Source organism: Lolium rigidum, chromosome 7 (assembly GCF_022539505.1).
Source record: "Lolium rigidum isolate FL_2022 chromosome 7, APGP_CSIRO_Lrig_0.1, whole genome shotgun sequence".
Lineage (NCBI taxonomy): Eukaryota > Viridiplantae > Streptophyta > Magnoliopsida > Poales > Poaceae > Lolium > Lolium rigidum.
Window position 1 is genome coordinate 287727708 of NC_061514.1, and position 19632 is coordinate 287747339.

The 19632-nt window shown below is 48.4% G+C and overlaps 1 protein-coding gene across 1 annotated transcript; it reads right to left on the reverse strand.

Moving 5' to 3' along the window:
• Positions 1 to 15549: 15549 nt before the first annotated feature.
• On the reverse strand, positions 15550 to 16481 carry LOC124679039 (momilactone A synthase-like). The gene has a single exon (XM_047214864.1). The coding sequence runs from the start codon at positions 16479 to 16481 to the stop codon at positions 15591 to 15593; it is 891 nt and encodes a 296-aa protein (XP_047070820.1). The 3' UTR covers positions 15550 to 15590.
• Positions 16482 to 19632: the final 3151 nt, after the last annotated feature.

Genomic DNA, 19632 nt, shown 5'->3' on the forward strand with positions numbered 1-19632 from the left:
AGCGGCGACGACAAGCGGTCCTTGTCAGCGACGAACGGCGCCTGCTGCCCCGGCTCGTGGCTCGCCGGGATCTCATCTCCTGCCGGCCTAGTCGCACCGAGGCACCTATCCAGGAGCGACCTCCACGACGACGACGACGACTCCGTGCGTCCAGAACCCATAGCTGACCGAGCGGCATGCACACAGCTATCTTGCAAATGTCCTACCATATATAATTGCACCCGCCGACCACTCGAGGAAATTAAGATCAAATGTTTGAAGAAAATCATTTGTCAAAGTCCGCCTTTTTTTTGCGGGGGTGTTAAAGTCTAAATTTGATCTCTAAGCTCAAACATCACAATATTTTGGTTCTCAAGTCTCTGATACCATCGACATTTTTCCACTTTCTGTGTCGAACAATCAGCAACAAAAACTATCCTTTTCAAAAACTTGGTTCTGCTCTGCCCCGGCTCGGAGCTTGCCGGGATGTTATCTCCTGCCGGCCTGGTCGTGCCGAGGCAGCTATCCAGGAGCGACCTTCACGACGACTCCCTGCGACCATACCCCATAGCCGGCGCGGCACGCACACAGCGAACATGCAAAGGTCCTCCGCATATATAATTGCACCCGCCAAGCACTCGAGGAAATTATGATCAAATATTTGAAGAAAATCATTTCTCAAAGTCCACCCTTTTTTGCGGGGGTGTCGAAGTCTAAATTTGGTTCTCTAAACTCCAACATCACAATATTTTGTTTCTCAAGTCTCTAATACCATCGACATTTTTTCACTTTGTGTGTCGAACTTGGTTTTGATGATGTGCAATCAGCACAACAAATCCTTTTTCAAAAGTTCAGAACAATAAATTTACAAAAAAATTATAAATTCCAGTTAAGTTTGTATGTCGAAAGATACATAACGTTCAGAATTGTTTAAAAATCATAGAAATTTGGAAGATCTCAGTAGGTTATTTTATTTGCATTTGTTTGAAATTAAGAATCCGCAGAAGTTCCTTGAGCATTTCACATGATCTTCCAAATATCTTGGCAATCCCCCCCCCTGAAACCCCATTTCTATTCCTCGTTCTTTTTGTATTGTAAAAGCTTCATTCTTGTTTCGTACACTTTTTAATACCTAAAGTTATGTTCCATCATTTCTATATTCTTAATCTACATGAATTTAAACTTCAAGTTTCTTTGTTATCTCTAGATCTTGCTCCTTTATATATACCTGTTCCTGCTTGTTTATTGTGTCAACGTATGTACCCTAGGTAAAATGTCACCACTTCTCAAACTCTACAAGAAACCAAAATACATAAATTTGTAGACAATTATTGTGATGCCTCTGACGAATTTCGCAAGAATTTAAGGAGATAAAGGATTCATGAAAGGCACAAATGAAAAGGTTCATAAGTCTAACCTTTACTACAAATTTTATTTATATGGAATAAGGGTGTCGCTTAAGAATGTAATTGCTAGTAATTTTGATAGTCTCATCTGATCCAAAAGGCCTCCATAGGAAAACGTATCAAAAAAATATGGATTAGGTTTTCAAATATGGTAAGAACATCCTTCAACACATAGGCACCCAAATAATGGTGGTTTGAAAAGGATATACAAATAACATAAAAATAATGCCCACGATATATTCAAGCAATGTCGTTGATAGATGTTACATGAAGTTTAAAACCAAGCCCGAGATTACGGCCTCGCGTTCGCACGACCCTGACAGATGTCCTCCGCGACACCGACACTGGTAAGCAACTCGAGCTCCTGGATGACGCTTGACATGTCGGGCCTTTCCATGGGTTTGATTTGGAGGCAGTTGCATGTGAGCAAGGCCAATTTTTGTGCCGCTTCCAACGGGTAGAATCCCTTTAGCGCCTGGTCCATGATCCTTGTCAACACCATCCCAAAGTTGTACACGTCGATCTTTGTTGTGATCTTCATTGTGAGAGGGGGAAACATAAATTTCTCTGGTGTTGTGCATCTCCTATCCCCAATAACGGGCAAACTCCCAAGGTCGCAATAGTAGTTGTCTCTTTCATCTCTGACAAGCTTCAGGTCCAACCGTCCAAGAGCTTGGCATTGTTTTCCTGGACAGGAGAAACCCATGGAGGCAGCCCTTAGAAGGTAGGATTTAGAGGTGTTTTGTGGTACCCTCAAATGAACCAGATCCGTTTGTTTCCATCAATCTTTTTTTTGACAATCAATACCACATATATTCATAGCAACAAATAATACATGGTAGAGATACATGAACTGACTCCAACGATTACAAAATAAAGTCTAAAAGATAGTAACAAATCTTCGAGGTCTTCAATTTCTTTCTTCTTCCAGAACACAATCTTGTACTCTTCTGAAGGCTGCCAAAGATAGATAACCAACCATAGATCTGTAGATACCGATGAAAGTTCTCCCATATTTTTTGAGCCGCAATGCCAAGACCGCGTGCACGCACGCAACCATTAAAGCAGTTATACAACATCGGCAAGAGTACCAACACCAGTATGTCAGGGAATAATAACCGACTAGCTTTGTCATCATCGATGGAGAGCCGAGAGTACGAATCACCATTGTCGAGGACGTAGCAGCCGGGACAAAAACTGCGAGGATAATCCTCCTCGCGGCAACAACGACAAAAGATCCAAAATCGATCTGGCGAAGCAAGATCCGAAGGCCCATACCTAGAAAATTGCGATTGTTCAACACCACCATTGACGCCGAGAAGAAGATCCCGTCGCCGAACGAAAGGCCGAAGATCACTTATTGCAGACGATGCCATCTCCATTGAGGGGAAACCAACAAGAAGACGGCTACCAAAATCCTAACATAATCTAATGAAAACTATACTTTTATTGGAAACTCCACGCATAGATCGGGTTCCCCACTCCTCCCGACGCCGGCGAAGCCGACTGGAGGAGGGGGAACCAATCTATGGAGGAGGATGAACTGGAGACGGCTAGGGTTAAAGGCCGGCGGCTGAAGCAGAGACTGTTTCCATCAATCTTAATCTAATGGTTATTAGCGTTTTCTACTGGTTGGTAAACGAGAGCAAGTAGAAATTCTACTTATCACGTCCAGAAGGCAAAATCCCTAACAGGCCGAAGAGTTGGCCGGCCCAGTGAGCCCGTCGTGCATGAAACACAACTTTTCTTTCATTCAGGTCCAACCCTAACATTTTCCCCACCTCCTCCGGATGGACCACGCCGGCGACGACATGAACTACCGGCCGGTGATGGGTTCGGGGAACGCGGGCGCGGGCGCGGCATTGTCCGATGAGTTGGGCGCCGGATCTCCGGCAACCGGCCCTCCTTCCCTTGGGCAGCTCGCGCGCGGACGGAGAAGAATTTGAGGCCGCATCTCCGGGCCAGCGGCGCCTGGGACATGGCTCGTGGTGGCCTCCCTCCTTCAGCCTGCAGGCGCGCGGACGCGGGCACGCGCTGGCGAGCGAGGTAGCCGTGGTACCTGAGGCGACCGTACGGGACCGATTCTGTCCCCCTCGACGCGCGACGCTTCGGTACCTGATGCAAATGGATGTGCCTCCTGGTCTATATGAAATATTTCAGTTTTATCCGTTTGCTATAGGCTAATTCTTAGTACATGCATCCATGTGCCACACTACTATTGCTCAATCAATTATGCTCCCCTGCAATCATCCTTGTGTATATATAGTACCAAAAAATACTCGTACTAAACTCTAAACTGGCATTTCAATTTATAAATCATTGATATGGGGAATAAACAATCTTGCTCAGGTGCTTTGCGTTACTGGATTGTAAGAGTGAGACACTGAGACTGAGACCTGACAATGTATATTAATCCTTATTGTTTGATGCAGTTAGAGCTGATATTTCCAATTAGACACGTGTGGTTGTAATATGGTCATTACATGCAACTTAACTGAATATCTGATATCTTGTTAATTCATACACGCCACGAAGCACAAAAATTATCTGCATTAGTATGAATTATTCCGTTGAGATTGTCGTGAAATGGAGATTCAGGGTTGATTTGTCTTGCAAAATAGATTCGACAATGACACTATACTCTTCAGGCTTGGCAGATAAATTCAATCAAAATTTGCAGTGAAAGGTGTGTTATGAGAACAGTTCCAGTGTCCAGAATGACAATTTTGACTGGAAACTGTACAAAAGACTGATGCAGTAAGCATATAAGATGACATCTCACCTTTTGATTGGCATTGTTGACTAAAGTTTGTATTTGACATGCAACAAGACCTAGATAATATAATGTATATTGGTGTGTACAGAATGCCACATGTTAGTGCAGCTACAAGTACATCTTGCTAACCATTCTCCATGTTCGATATCCATGTCTTGGTTCTTGCATTTTCCATGTGCATATGTTATTTGGATTTGATTGTGGCATGTTACAGATTACTTATGAACTTGTACTACAATGATTCTTTTTGAGAATCTGCTAGATCTTCTGTAGGATTCTATGGTGATATTCGTGGCAAAAGAATTAGTCCTTGTGGACTGTTGTTGTAATAGTTTACAGGTATTGCTTCTGATAAGTACTGTAGTCATTCATTGTGGGCTGCTGATTTTGTAGCTATTGCTACTGATATGTTCTGTGTCATTATTTATTGAATATCAACAAAAGATACCTGATACCACATAGATGCTCAATATATTCAAAAAGATACTGAACTTACAGGCAGTTCATTATGTTGCATAAGTTCCCTAATTTCCCACTGTACTGTGGTTGTTCTGTTTGTGAGCAACGTCCATGTTTGTTGCGCAAGTTGGTGGTTCCCTCTTATCACAGTCATTGGTTTGATTCATGTTAAACATGTTTTGCTCATTTGTGTGAATGTATATCTGAAGGTGTGCCACATCTGAGGGAGGATGAGACCCCGCCTCAAGAATGGAGACCTGGATCGGCATCATTAACAATTACGTAATGACATGCTCCAAGAGGAGAGCTATCTATCTAACACTTCAAGATGCGATGATAGAAGAGCTGGAAGCGAAGGTTGGAATAATTCATAAGAAAGATGTTGCACAACTAGAGAAGATAAAGAGTTTGTGGCTCTTATGGAGAAACGGGTCATGTAAATAAAGCTCTATTTATAATAATTTCATTATGACCAGTTTTTTGGTTTATTTCGTATGTCTAAAACCTGAGATCGAATCCTGCAGTCCCAGATAGTATGATCTCATTGCGTATTGCAGCTCGGATTACAAAAGTCTTTATCAATGTTTGATTTGGAATATGTTGAATATCTAGTATCATCACTGCCCAAGTCATTTGTATTGTCGAATGATGTGTGTGGGTGGGTGGGGGGGGGGGGGGGGGGTCGGTTTCTAAACCCTACTCCCCTCCGCTGGTACCACTTCCGCCACCGCCGCTCCCCCTCCTCTCCGGCGAGAAATTTTGCCGTCGCTAACGCCGCTCCACCACCCCTCCGTCCGTAATGGTCCGCCTAAGACGCGTAGGTACGGTAGGGGCTGAATCAGCGGCGGGAAGCCAGCTCCGCGTCCGCCGGGTGTACGGTCGGAGGCGGAGCACGCGAGGCGGCTGCGCTCCGACGGCGCTTGGAAGCGGGTGGCACGGAAGTGGCCGCGTGCATTCGCGCGCCGAGCAGCGCGCGAGGAGGCGCGCGATGGAGAAGCCGAGGAGGCGCCCCCGCCGGCTCGTGCAGCCCGTCGCTGCCGGCGCTTCCCCCGCGCGGCGAGGGCAACGACGACGACGATGCAGGCGGGCCGCCACTCATCTACTGGAGCTCGGCGGAGGCGACGATGATCGATGTGGCCGCGCTCGTCGTCGCGTAGGTAGCGCCGGCGGGGAATAAACCCTCTGCCGCCACATGAAGTGCCCCGGTGACAATCCGAGGCCTAATCTGGTACTTTTAGGTATGAAATCAACGAATATAGCTCGTTTGGAGCCATATTTTGGCTAGTTATATGTAAATTACTGACAAATGTAGCTCGATCGGAGCAAAAATGGCTTCAATTTCGCAAGATCGTCGACCAATTTCCTCACGACATTTCAAATTCACGTTTTCAGTTCTTCTTTTACGGGCTCTGCTCTGTGACAACGATTTTCCGACCCGTAAACACGAGTTCGGTGAACTGAACTTCAAGTTTTCAGCCTGTTTACGGGCTCTGCTAGAGATGCTCCAATACGGGGCGTCCGTGCAGTTTTTCGAGTGCCTGAACTCGTTATACGGGCCAAGCCGCGAGTTCGGGTTCCGTTCTGGCACAGTTTCGGTCCAAACCCGTATTTTCGCCGGAGTTTTTCAGTTTCGGCCTATTTTACGGGCTCCTTAGAGATGCTCTTAGTCTAGTTGACCACGGCATCACAGAATGAGTACCTGAATGGTACCACACGATAGAAACTCGTTAATATTTCACCTGATATTGTAATTAGTTTAATCCTTTTTAGTAGATCACAGTATTGCTGGATTTTTCGAGGAGGAGTATAACGAAACCAAACACCACGGTGTTCCTATCCTCTTTTCAATGGAAACTTGATCAGGAGAGTTGCTTGACTCGGAATGAGTGAGGCCTGGCGGACGCCGCCGACGAGACCTCGCCGTAGGCTGCTCCTACAGCCAATCGGGCTGGGGAAGTCGCCGGCAGATCGGCCGTCGACCGGCTCGTCGAGTTCTGGATCGCGTTTTGAACGTCTTGGCGAGATCTCGGACGGTGAGGAGGAGCTATCCCTGGCGGAGGAGGTGGCATGGCAAGGTCTGGCTGATGAACCATGTGTTCCGCCGCCGGATCCCGCTGCGGCCCTCAACGGCGATGTGCTGCTCGCCGACTTCTGGTCTCGCATAGGCTATCCATCGGCGGCGTCCAGGGTTTGGGAGAAGCCCGAGTCAAGGCCGGCCACAGCGAGGGCAAGATCTTCGTCGCCGCCAAGATCTTCCGTTCGGGAGGAGGTTCGGCGACAGGCGTCTTCGTCTCCGACAGGGCTGCGGTTGCCCAAACCTTCGGTGCGGCTAAAAGCTTGGAAGGGCCCTTTGCCGCCGAGACGGGTCACGCCGCCGGCGGTTCTGGGGGACTTCTTCGCCGCGTCTTTGGCGGGCGTGAGAGGTGCTTATCCAGCGGCCGATGAGTGGTTCGAGGATGGGCGGCAGGAGATGGGAAGGCCGGCGGAGGAGGCGACCTCGCCGGTGCAGGTCACGGCCGCGGCGGAGATCACGCCTCGATTCAAACCTCCAGAGGCGGGATCATCGGCGCATGCGGTGGGCCCCAGCAGAGGTGGGCCGGCTTCGGACATGCGGTTATGGGCCTTCAGCGCGCATCACGATTTCCTGGACGAAGTCACGATCGTGTGCACTTCTCGTCTCGACAATCTGCTTTCGTCGCCGCCGCTCCTCTCCGACACGGTGCCGACGCCGCCAATCACCGCCCTTCCTCTCCGCGCGACCGACCCTCTCCGCTGACTTCTTCGCATCCGGATCGACCCTCCTTCGCGCAGGTGGTTGCGGGGGTCCGTGACCGCGCCGCCATGTCGGGGCCTTTGCGGCCGCCAGTGCCGCCCGGGGCGGCGGCGTCTACTCCAGGGGCAACGGCGCCCACGCCCGCTGCGGTGAGGCCAGGGGCGCCCCCAGCCGCCGGCGCTGCGCCGTACCTCGGCCCGCCAGGATTCCAAGGGTGGCCGGCCGGCACCCCTTGCCGCCGCAGCGAGCCCCTGCGCCGCGGCCAAACACGGGGTTTCGTCCGCCCGCCCGCGCACCCGTTCCGCCGATGCACTACATTCCTCCGCAGCAACCTTTTCAGCGAGTATTCTGGTCGGCATTATCAGTATCCGCAAGTGGGGCAGCAAGTACGTGCCGCAGGTACCTTTGCCACAAGTCGTCCCTCCGCAGCCGCAGACTCAGCAGCCACCACCTCAACAGCAGCCGCTAGCTCAGCCCGGTCAAGGCAAGAAAAGACGGAAGAAGAAGGCGGTGGCCGTTGTGGGTTCGGAGGCGGGGGTCCAGCCGGTTGCCCCTCCTCTTGGACAGGCCATCCCGGAGGCTATGGGACAGCCATCCGTGATTGTACCGCAGGGTTTGATCGCCGCACCTCACCAGATTCCTACGGATGCTCCAGCTCCTATTAAACGGAAGAAGGTGGGACGTTGTTGGAAATGTGATGTGAATACTCATGCTACAAAGAACTGCAAGGTTCTGCATTATTGTTTGGTTTGTGATTACGGGGATCATCCGACTGTTAGATGCCCTATTCTGAAAGTTCCGAAGCCCATGAGTTTTTTTGTTGGCTGCGGTAATGATGCCACTCTTGACCTGCAGCTCCCTGACTCGGTGTACAAGCCTCAGTTGATTGCCTCTAGTGCACCCACAGCTTTGGTTCAGGTGTCTGGTGAGGGGACAGTCACGGCGGCGGATATTCAGAGCCTCCTTGCTCGTATGTGTCCTGGGAATCCCACCTGGAGATGGGAGGCGTCTCCACATGGGGAGAAGGCTTTTCTTGTTGGGGTTCCTACACATGATGATTTGGCGAGGATAGATGGCATGCAGATGAGTGTACCCAAGGTTCAGGCACAGGTGCTTGTCTCTACTTGGGAACATCAGGATATTGCTCCGGCCTTTGTTATGAAGCCTGTTTGGGTGCATGTCGATGGTGTGCCGGATTCCGTGAAGCACTTTCTTGGGCTATGGGCTGTTGGGACTCTCATTGGTTCTACTCTTGATGTGGACTTACATACTCTTCGCAGTCAGGGGATTGTTCGCATTTTGGTGGCTATGCGGGATGTTTCGGTGCTCTCGAGAGATAAACGTGGCTATTTGGAGGTGGTTGCTTTACTACACCTCAATGGCTACAAATTTTGGTTTCGGAAGGAGGCGGATGGTTTCAAACCCGACTCACGGTTTCGGCCTTTCTTCTGGAAAGATGGTGAGGATTCTGATGATTCCCATGGTGCAGAGGAGAAGCGACTAGAGGATGGTTCAGCGGAGGATGCACCAGGGGCGGCGAACATGGAGGTGGATACCCGCCCTCCTACGCATACGACTGGTGCAACTTCGGCGACGGGTGCACAGCTGGCTCTGACTCCTTTTAATCACTCACCGGTGACCGATAGAGGACGAGAGATAGTGGCGAGGCCACGGTCCCAGACACCGCATCTAGTTGCTTCTCCACCACGGGCATCTCGGACTCCTTCACCTTCACGTGTTCGGACTTTCATGCAGGGTCGGACTAGGCCGGCTTCTTCTCCGTCGTCGAGTTTCGCGCCTCCGGGGGCATCGCAGCCATCTTCAGCCTCGAGGGTGGTGGCGGTGGAGCGGGCCTCGAGGGCTCCGACGTCCTCACCACCACCTGGCGGCCTGCTTCCGCGTGGACCGTCCCTGGAGGAGGAGGCGGCGGGCGACGCCGCGCTGCTGCGCCACCAGGGCGAGGCGCGCGGGGGGGGGGGGGGGGGTGGCCTCAGCTGAGGCCGCGCCATGCGCGCCCGCCAGTGTCACGTCGCTTCGGCCGTCGCGTGGCTTAGACGCCGGGAGGAGTGTCGCTGCGGCTACCTCTCCTTCGGTGGACGCACAGCCATGCGATGGCGTAGCCTCCGTCGACGGACGGCGGGCCTCGGACGCGCCTCGGGAGACTCGCTCCGTCTCCACAGGTGGTGGGGACGCCGGGGCCGGGGCATGGCCTGGACCCTTTGGGGTCGGCTGATGCCCCATCGTCTACGACTTCTTCTCCACCAGCTGGTGGGTTGTCGAGGCCGGGGTCGGTGCGGGGGGCTTCATCGCCTCTTACCCCTGCATCTCCTACCTCTTCACCCGCTTCGTCGATCGTTCCTGCTTCGACCACTTCTTCGCCATGCCCGAGCTCTACTACACCGGTCCCCGCTCTGCAGCATCCTACCCCTACCGTTCCTCCTCCGGTCGTTCAGCCGACTTTGAGGAGGAGTGGGAGGTACGCGCTGTCGGAGGATGGGGCGGGACCTACCGATGAGGACGCCTTGCAGAGAGCTATGCGACGTAAGGCGGAGAAGAACTTGGACACGGCAGGTACGAGACATTCATCCAAGTCTTTCACTTCTTTTTCAGATTCTCGCATTTCTTCTAATTTGAGCGAGTTTAGGAGTTTCGTTGGGTACTAGGCCTCGACGAGGTTTCGGTTTCGCCAATGTGTTGAGACAGACGGAGTTTGACCGTTTAACGGTTGCTCCGAATGACTCCACTGGGCTGGAGACCCCAGTTGATGACGATGATGGAGCGGATGACATCTTAGATGGTCAGCTCCTCTCGTCTATTATTGGTACTCTTACTGAGGTCGATTTGGAACACTCGGAGCTTAGTTCAATTTATGATCTAAAAGCTTCTGCACGTGGTTCCCGATCGTCCGCTGGTAAGAAGTCTCGTAGATATGGCAAAAATACTAAATCTACAAAAGTTTCTCGATGATTGGCATGTTTCGGAATAGCGAGAGGTCTTGGAGACTTGGCTAAGCATTCTCACATTGCCGATGGTTGTAGAGATTATGATTTAGATTTTATTGCTATATCGGAGACGGGTAGACGAAATTTCTCACAAAGTTTCCTCGACCGATTGTCGGGCGGGATTAACTTTCGAGTGGTTTTCTCGTCCGCCTCGTGGTAGGTCCGGGGGCATTTTACTTGGCGTCCGTATAGACACAATGACTGTTCGTGCTAGTTCGGATGGAGAGTATCACATCAAACTCGATATCCGAGAACAAAGCGAGACGGTTTCATTTGGAGTCCGGTTGCTTGTGTATGGTGCTGCCCAAGACGCTTTTAAGGCCGACTTTCTACGTGAGTTGGTAAATCTCGCAAAGGATAATCCGTATCCGATTTTAATCGGCGGGGATTTTAATTTGATGAGATTTCCTCATGAGAAGAGTAAAGGCCCTTTTGATGGACATTGGCCTTTCTTGTTTAATGATGTCATTGATAGCTTAGACTTAAGAGAGGTTTTTATGTCTGGTCGACAGTTTACTTGGGCCAACAGCTTGCCCGAGCCTACATACGAGAAACTAGATCGTGTGTTGATGGATACCGAATGGGAGAATCAATACCAAATGGTGTCTGTCCGCGCCCTAGAGCGTATTGAAAAACCTGTCCGACCATGCTCCCATTCTTTTAACCACCGGGAATCCACGTCGGGTTTGTAAGCGACCGTTCAAATTTGAACTAGGTTGGTTACAACGAGATGGATTTCACGAGATGGTTAAGAGGGTGTGGGAAAGACCAGTCGGGGGCAACAATCCGATATCGAGATGGAATAATAAAATGCGCGCTACGCGTAAACATCTCACGGGTTGGGCTGCCCATACGGCTGGTTTTCTTAAGAAAGAGAAGATTCGTCTTTCACATGTGATCGATGACCTAGAGGCCCTAGCGGAATTGAGACCGTTATCCACGCAAGAGATTGACCTCAAGAATCAATCCAATGCGCAGATAGCGAGCCTTCTTCGCGAAGAGGAACTCAAATGGTATCAACGATCAAAGGCCAAATTCATTTTGGAAGGGGATTCGAATACACGATATTTTCATGGCTTAGCCAATGGAAGGCATCGGAAAAAACGTATTCATTCTCTCATCCAAGATGAAGGGGTTATTGAAGGGCACGATCAACTCAAATCTTACATTACTAATTTCTATAAGGATCTGTTTGGGCCTTCGGAGGAAAGTTCTTTCTCCCTTAATGAGGACCGCACGGACGATATACCCCAAGTTTCTCCAGAGGAAAATGGCCTCTTAACTGCGCCTTATTCTGAGGATGAGGTTAAGAAGGCAATTTTCCAAATGGAGTGCAATAAAGCACCGGGTCCAGATGGTTTCCCAGCGGAGTTTTATCAAACTTTCTGGGATACTATCAAATTGGATCTTCTAGATTTGTTCGATGATCTTCACACGGGACAACTAGAACTATTTCGTCTAAATTTTGGTGAAGTAATTTTGTTACCGAAGGTTAATGAGGCAGAAAGGATTCAACAATATAGACCTATTTGCCTCTTAAACGTCGGTTTCAAAATTTTCACGAAAGTGGCCACCATTAGACCGAATACGGTCGCGGATCATGTGGTCCAACCTTCTCGGACTGCTTTCATGCAAGGAAGGAATATCCTTGATGGAGTGGCAGTTCTGCATGAGACGGTACATGAGATGCATTCCAAGAAACTTAGTGGGGTCATTTTAAAATTAGATTTCGAAAAGGCATATGATAAGGTCAAATGGTCTTTCTTACAACAGACACTCAGGATGAAAGGTTTTTCTCCTGAGTGGCGTGCTCTAATTTATGATTTTGTGTATGGAGGTAGCGTGGCAATTAGGGTCAATGACGACACCGGCCACTATTTTCAGACACGAAAGGGGTTACGCCAAGGCGATCCGCTATCACCAATGTTATTCAACATTGTAGCAGATATGCTGGCAATACTCATAGAGCGTGCCAAGTCTGATGGTCAAATTGAAGGTGTGATCCCACATTTGGTTGATGGGGGTTTATCTATCCTTCAATATGCCGATGACACAATTCTTTTTATGGATCGTAATCTCGAAAAAGCTCGTAATCTCAAATTAATTTTAGCAGCCTTCGAGCAATTGTCGGGATTGAAAATTAATTTCCATAAGAGTGAATTGTTCTGTTTCGGTGAATCCCAAAACGATATGACTCAGTACACTGAGTTGTTTGGTTGTGAGCAGGGCCATTTCCCTATTCGGTATTTGGGTATCCCGATTCACTATCGGAGACTTACCCTTGCTGAATGGAAGATTGTGGAAGAAAGATTACAGAAACGCCTTAGTAGTTGGAAAGGCAAATTGCTGTCCATAGGAGGAAGATTGGTACTCATTAACTCGGTACTAACAAATATGGTACTCGTATATGTTATCATTCTTCCTCCTGCCGAAAGGAATTCTGCATAAACTCGATTATTATCGATCCAGATTCTTTTGGCAAGGGGACAGCGAGAAAAAGAAATATCGATTGGTTAAATGGAGTATAGTGTGTAGTCCCAAAGATCGGGCGGACTTGGAATTCATGACCTGGAGGTTAAGAATTCTGCTCTGCTAGGTAAATGGCTTTTTAAGCTTCTTACCGAGAACGGGACTTGGCAAACTATTCTCCGGAGAAAGTATATTGGCTCGAAGACGCTCTCCCAAGTGGTTTGGAAACCCGGGGACTCTCACTTCTGGGCTGGTCTCATGGCAACGAAAAATATTTTCTTTCGTCATGGTACTTTTCCTGTTAAGAATGGAGCACAGATACGTTTCTGGGAAGATGTTTGGTTGGACAATGTTTCCCTGAGTGAACAATATCCTGCTTTGTATAGTATTGTTCGTCGCAAAGGTGATACCATTGCTACTGTCATGGCTACCTCACCTCCGAATGTGACGTTCAGACGGGTTTTACTTGGACAAAGGCTAACAGCATGGAATGCTCTAGTTCAGCGGTTGGGTGATATTCAATTATCACCTGAACCGGATGAATTTAGATGGAATCTCCATGTAGATGGCTCTTTTTCAGTTAAATCTTTATACAATGCAATCCTCCATTCTGATTTACCGAGTTGATAACAATAAGAAAATTTGGAAGATGAAGATACCATTAAAAATCAAGATTTTTGGATGGTACCTTCGTCGAGGAGTTATTCTTACTAAAGATAATCTTGTTAAGCGGAATTGGCACGGAAATTGACGGTGTGTTTTCTGTCATCATGACGAAACCATCAAACACCTTTTCTTCCAGGTGCAGTTTTGCGAAATCTATATGGTCGATCATCCAAGTAGCGTCTACCCTGTATCCCCCGACTAGTGTGGCAAATGTCTTTGGCAATTGGCTTCATGGTGTTGATTCAAGGTTTAAGTTGCTTCTTAGGGTGGGGGCGCTTGCGATTATCCGGGCGCTATGGCTATGTAGAAATGACAAGATTTTTAACGATAAAAACTGTTCTTTGTTGCAGGTCATCTACGGATGTACAGGTATTCTCCGTTCATGGTTACCTCTTCAGCGGGCGGAGAACCGAGACCTATTTACGGAGGTCCGTACACGGTTGGAGGCTACGGCGAGGGATACTTTTCCCGACATGGGTGGCAGCATAGTCTACGGATTGAAGCTCCACACTCGGCTTAGGCGTTATATAGTTTATCGTCTCGATATGTATTTCGCCTTTTTCCTTTTATTACTCGCTCTGGACTATTGAAACAGCTGTGTGCATCCTGGTTATGCAGAGGCTGGATGTAATTGCTTATCTAAGTAATAAAACATCCTTTATCGAAAAAAAAGATCACAGTATTGCTTAATCTCTTGTGCACGCATCACACGAGATGTTGATCTTGATGTCGTATCACAGTGCAAGGGTGCAACTAACTTCAGATAAGTTGTCGCCCGGGTTTCATTTATTCGGATCAGCTTGATATATATTAATGGATTATTAGTACAACTGCCCGTTACCGGGGAAAATAAAAAGGTCAATTAGTAGGAGGCTGATGTTGTTGACCATGCAAAGTCACTTTGTTTATCTATTTGCAGTGATACATCAGATTTTTTGGATGCATAAAATGCATGATACTTACTATAAATTAAGTTATCATACACCCACTATGGTCAGTCTTAACCAACTTTTTCCCGTTGCACTTTAAAATGAAGCGGCTTTGAGTTTGCACTAATTCCTTACTTGGCACGTAGGCATATTGACGGAATTTCCTACTCGTATATTATGATTGGCACCCAAAAAATGTTATGTTCAACACTCGGACAAGATCCAAATCAAATTTAAATGGGATTAAAACTCGTCAAAAACAGCTATATTTTCTGATATTGCTGTGTACTTCAGATTTGTTCTGAAAATTTTCCGTTAGTAAATTGTTAGACAATTCCGAGCGACTAGCTACTTACTAATTCGACATGAAAGAACTAATTATATATGGTGTTGCATACGTACATTTGGAAATATATCAGGCCTCGCCCTGGACCAGGGTTGGCGCATGCGCGGCAGTCATAGCCTCAAACCCATCTCCTTCCTCCGTGGAACCCAGCTCTGTGTCAACGGAAGGGAATGAGCACTCAGAATCGTGGGCGGTGGGAAGCTGCTGTGGTGAATCAGCGTCTTGGCCGTCCACCTGAATCAGGCCAAACCCGTTGTCCTCCATCACGTTCCTTTGGTTGGTCCCAGAGGCCACACCCCACCGTTGTCAAAGCCCCATATCCTATCCTCTGAAATATCGATCGGCTTAGCAGAAGGGGAAAAGAAGCAAGATCAACATGCGGGGTCGTGATATATGTTATCTTCAAGCACGATCAACATGCAGAAGCAAAAACAATGTGTTCTAAATCGAGATGCACAAAGAACGAAGAACGAAAAATAAAACACTGCAGGGGACACGAGATTTAACGTGGAAAACCCTTGCAACACACAAGGGAAAAACCACGGCGCACGTAACAAGAACTTCACTATTTTGGTGGTGTTTACAAACGCCGTGGGTGTACAATGATCCGATGAAACCCTAGCGGCGGCTTACAGGGAAAATATATAGACGGTGGCAACGATCCGTACCGCTCGTCAGAAGTTAGCCCCTTCTTGGAATTTGGATCACAATATAACACAATGGGTGTCCATTCTTCGCTACAACGATGACAAAGTAGTCATGCAATATACGCCAGTAAATCCTCGCTACGTCTTGGTCAGCTTGCAAACTGTGAACCCTCCGTCGACGACAAGGTTATGCCCGTTCACGTACTTGGCCTCGTCGGACGCGAGGTACACAGCCGCCCTGGCGATGTCCTCCACCTCCAGCACCGACCCGCCGCCCATCTCGTTCATTCCCTTCACCATCCGCCTCAGGTCCTCCTCGGTCGCCGCCGGGAGCAGCTCCGCCAACCCGCGCAGCCCGAATGGCGTGGCGATGGCGTGCGGCGAGATGGCGTTCACGCGCACGCCGTAGCGGCCCAGCTCGCCGGCCACCGCCCGCACGGCGCCGATGACGGCGGCCTTGGAGATGCTGTACGGGGGCGCGATGACGCCGCCGATCACCCCCGCGGTGCTCGCGGTGCAGATGATGCAGCCAGTCTGGCGCGGCACCATCACGCGCGCCGCGTGCTTGATCCCTGCGACGGCCGACCGGGCGTTGACGGCCATGGTGCGGTCGTAGTCGGCGAGGTCGAGGGACGTGATGGAGTCCACGGCCATGGGCCCCGTGACACCTGCATGGTTGTACATTACGTCGAGCCGGCCGTGGCGCGCCACTGCGAGGTCGACAGCGGCGGCGATCTGCAGCTCGTCCGTGACGTCGCAGCGGGCATAGGCCGCGTCCGGCCCGAGTTGGGAGGCGACAGCGCGGCCGAGGTCGTCCTGGATGTCGGCGAGGATGACCTTGGCGCCGTTCCTGACGAACTCCGTGGCGGTCGCCTTGCCGATGCCGCTAGCGGCACCAGTGATAATGGCAACCTTTCCGGCCAACCTTTGGGAGTTTGAGGCCGTGGAGTAGCCGCGGTAGCGGCCGACGCAGCCAGCCAGCGCCTCTGACGCAGCTCCGCCCATCTCCCCCCTGCAACACACACACATAGAATTTCGAATATGAGTTCGTAATCAAGGACGTACATGCAGGGCCTAGATAGATTTAATTATCTTCGAAATGCATGCACCATACCTGAGCACGACCTGCATGGTGCGATAGTACATCTTGTTTATCTCGTCTGGGCTCCTCTTCCCTTTGAGTCGATGTGCCAACAGAGCAGCCGTTAAATACTTAAATAACAGGGGAAGTCTAACATCCCGTGGACGGCCCACCTCATCTCTGAGATCTCTCCTTCCTTTTCCTTCTTTTTTTGCACTTGTATATTTTCTCTCACCCACGCTACTACATCTACTTGGGTTCGAATATTTGAGTTTGTAGTGAAGGGAGCTTCAAAAATGATACCAATATTGAATAATTTTTAACATTTTTGAAAATCAACTTTTGAAACTTCATATTGCTGAATTTTTTTCCTTAAAACATTTTTTTTTCAATCCGTTTCAAAGTAGGTTCATCAAAGTTAGGTTTTTTTTGGCAAGTACCTTAGAGTCCAATATGGAGACACAATTTTTTATATTTAGTTTTATTCAATTTCATTGTGTATATCATGTTTAAATGTGTTTCAGAATTTAAATTTCAAATTTTATCAAAATGAACTGTTTTTAGGCTTGCTTGAAAGATATAATGGAAAGTAATACACAGATTCAAACAAAACTTTAATCTGATATATATTCCAATATATATGGTTATTTCAATTTCATACTAGAAATTAACCCAGTGTATTAAACAACGGGAGGAGAATTACTATTATGGGGTAGCCCTAAATGCAAAGATTCTCTTAGGTTGTAATCTCAAAGAAAATGAGTGGTGTGCAGCCGTGCAGGAGATCTTCTTATATAGGGTTGCAAATATAAAGATTTTTTCGCATAAATTAACCATGAAAGACGGTAGATAAAACATGACTAGAAGTAAAGGAAACAAGCTAGACATATTATGTAACAAATAGTAGGGTGAAACAATTCTAAGCCTGGTCAGTGGCGAAGGACGAAAAAAATTTAAGGTAGGGCGAACTTTGAATGATGGAAATACCAAATAGTCCTAAAAAGTAGTAATATCTCAATACAATAAAAAAAAATTATAAGTATAACCTATAAAACATACCAATAATGCTAACTCAACGGCAAAGCTTTACATCTTCTTAAAAAATATGATGTAATACAAATAATCAAGACGTTTGATTATCCCTCGTTCGATGCGCAACTCGATTTTGATTATTTTTGTTGCTAGAAAATTCCTATCAATTGTTGATGTCATCACGGGTAAGCCCTATGTCATCTTAATGGAGTAATAACGCGGTCGGAGAAAGTATTACTTGTCTTTAAAATATCCAAAAATCTTCAATTCTACAAGTATGTATAATGAATAACTCGAGCTTATCTTGTATATACTAGGGTACATTCAATGATAAATCTCTGTAATACAAGCAATATTATTCACATTGAATCTAGAATATGAGTTTATATTTGGAGATAAAAATAGTCTATGTTTTTGGCCTGTAATCGATTTTGCGCAGTGTTTTTACTGAAACACGCATAACTTTCTCATACGGAGTCCGTTTTCGATGTATGACCACTCAAAAATTTCAGAAAAAACACGCGCATCTATATGTATTCACCAAAAATCAAGGTAGGGCGGCTGCCCTACCTTGCCCTACTGGGAGCTCCGCCCCTGAGCCTGGTGCTAGAACAAGGAATTGCGACATGATCTCAAGTAGAAGAAATAGGATGACATATGGGACATCACAAGAAGACCCATTCACGTGCAGGTGTTGTCGTCCATGTTATCGTAGAGACTGTTGATGTCCGGGAAGAAATCGTTGGCGGGAAATATCTTGTCCGCATCTGTTATGAAGTTAGTAGTCACGCAGAAGCGCTCCCAATTTTTTTATCTCTGCTCTTCCGTATAGGATCACAAGAGGCGGTTGGTTTCGGAGGCCTACTGTCCTGATTCGCGGTGCATACCGTAAGACAGGCGCGGAAGATTTTGATCAGGGCAAGGCTCTGGAACAAAGAGAATGATGCAACTTCTTGGCTTGATGCTCAGTCGTGTCATGTCGTAACGAGGCGATGGAGGCGGAGGAGTGCGTGTGTGGAAAACCTCTTCTCACATGCTCTTACAACAACTAGATCAGCCGTACTTATAAAAAGGACCAAAACACTCTAAACTAGTAATTTAGGACTAAACTCTTTTTTTTCGAAATGGAGGAAATATCACCCCAGCTTCTGCATCCAAGGGATGCACACGGTTTTTTTATTAGATTATTCACAACACCTTACAAGAGCAATACAAAAGATTAAACTCGAAGCCACCTCGCTAAACCTACAGAGGGATGAAGGGGATGACAATTCACCAACTCACATCATCCAAAAAACCAAATGTCTTCCCAGGCCGCTCAATAGCAGATGAGAAGCGCACATCCAGTCAAGCAGACTCTCAGCGCATGCCAACGCACACGCCATAGAAGTTGCTACTGCCGTCTTCCTCGACTCCATCTTCAAGAGAGATCATCGCATTGACCATGCCAGGCCTGCCATTGATGCCGCCACGGTGCCAAACGACTCCACCATCCTGCGCGCGTCCATCACACTACATCCGTCTCCGAGACACCACTGCACCATGCCGCGGCGACTTGTCGACGCCGACACAGCAAAAGCACACCGCTCCACCTCAGCACCACCACCATCTGTTGTCTGCTCCAAAAACGATGCCCCCAACAGATAAAATGGTGTTGCGCGCCGCCATCGTCCGATCCGGGAGACCCGGGTCTAGGGTTTCTCCTGGAGCAGCCCAGGCGAAGAACACAGACTGCAGAGACAATGCCTTCAACAAGGTAACGGCGAACAACGCCGCCATCATCCGCCATGACCAAAGTCCGAGCCGGCTTTCACCAGCAGCTGCGCCTCGCCATCGGGAGCTAGGCGACGGATCGCGAGATCCGCCAAGGCTAGCCACACAACTAGCCGATCTCCTCCGGCGAAAGAGAAGACCACCACCGCGGTGCCATGATCAGCAACACCGGACGCCCGCCACCCGCCACCAGGTCGACGCCGTCACCGCCATCCAGGGCCGCCGTCCTTAGTGCCGTGGTCCCAGACCTGGAGGAGGAGCAGCACGATATCCACCCCCATCACCGCCTGCCCG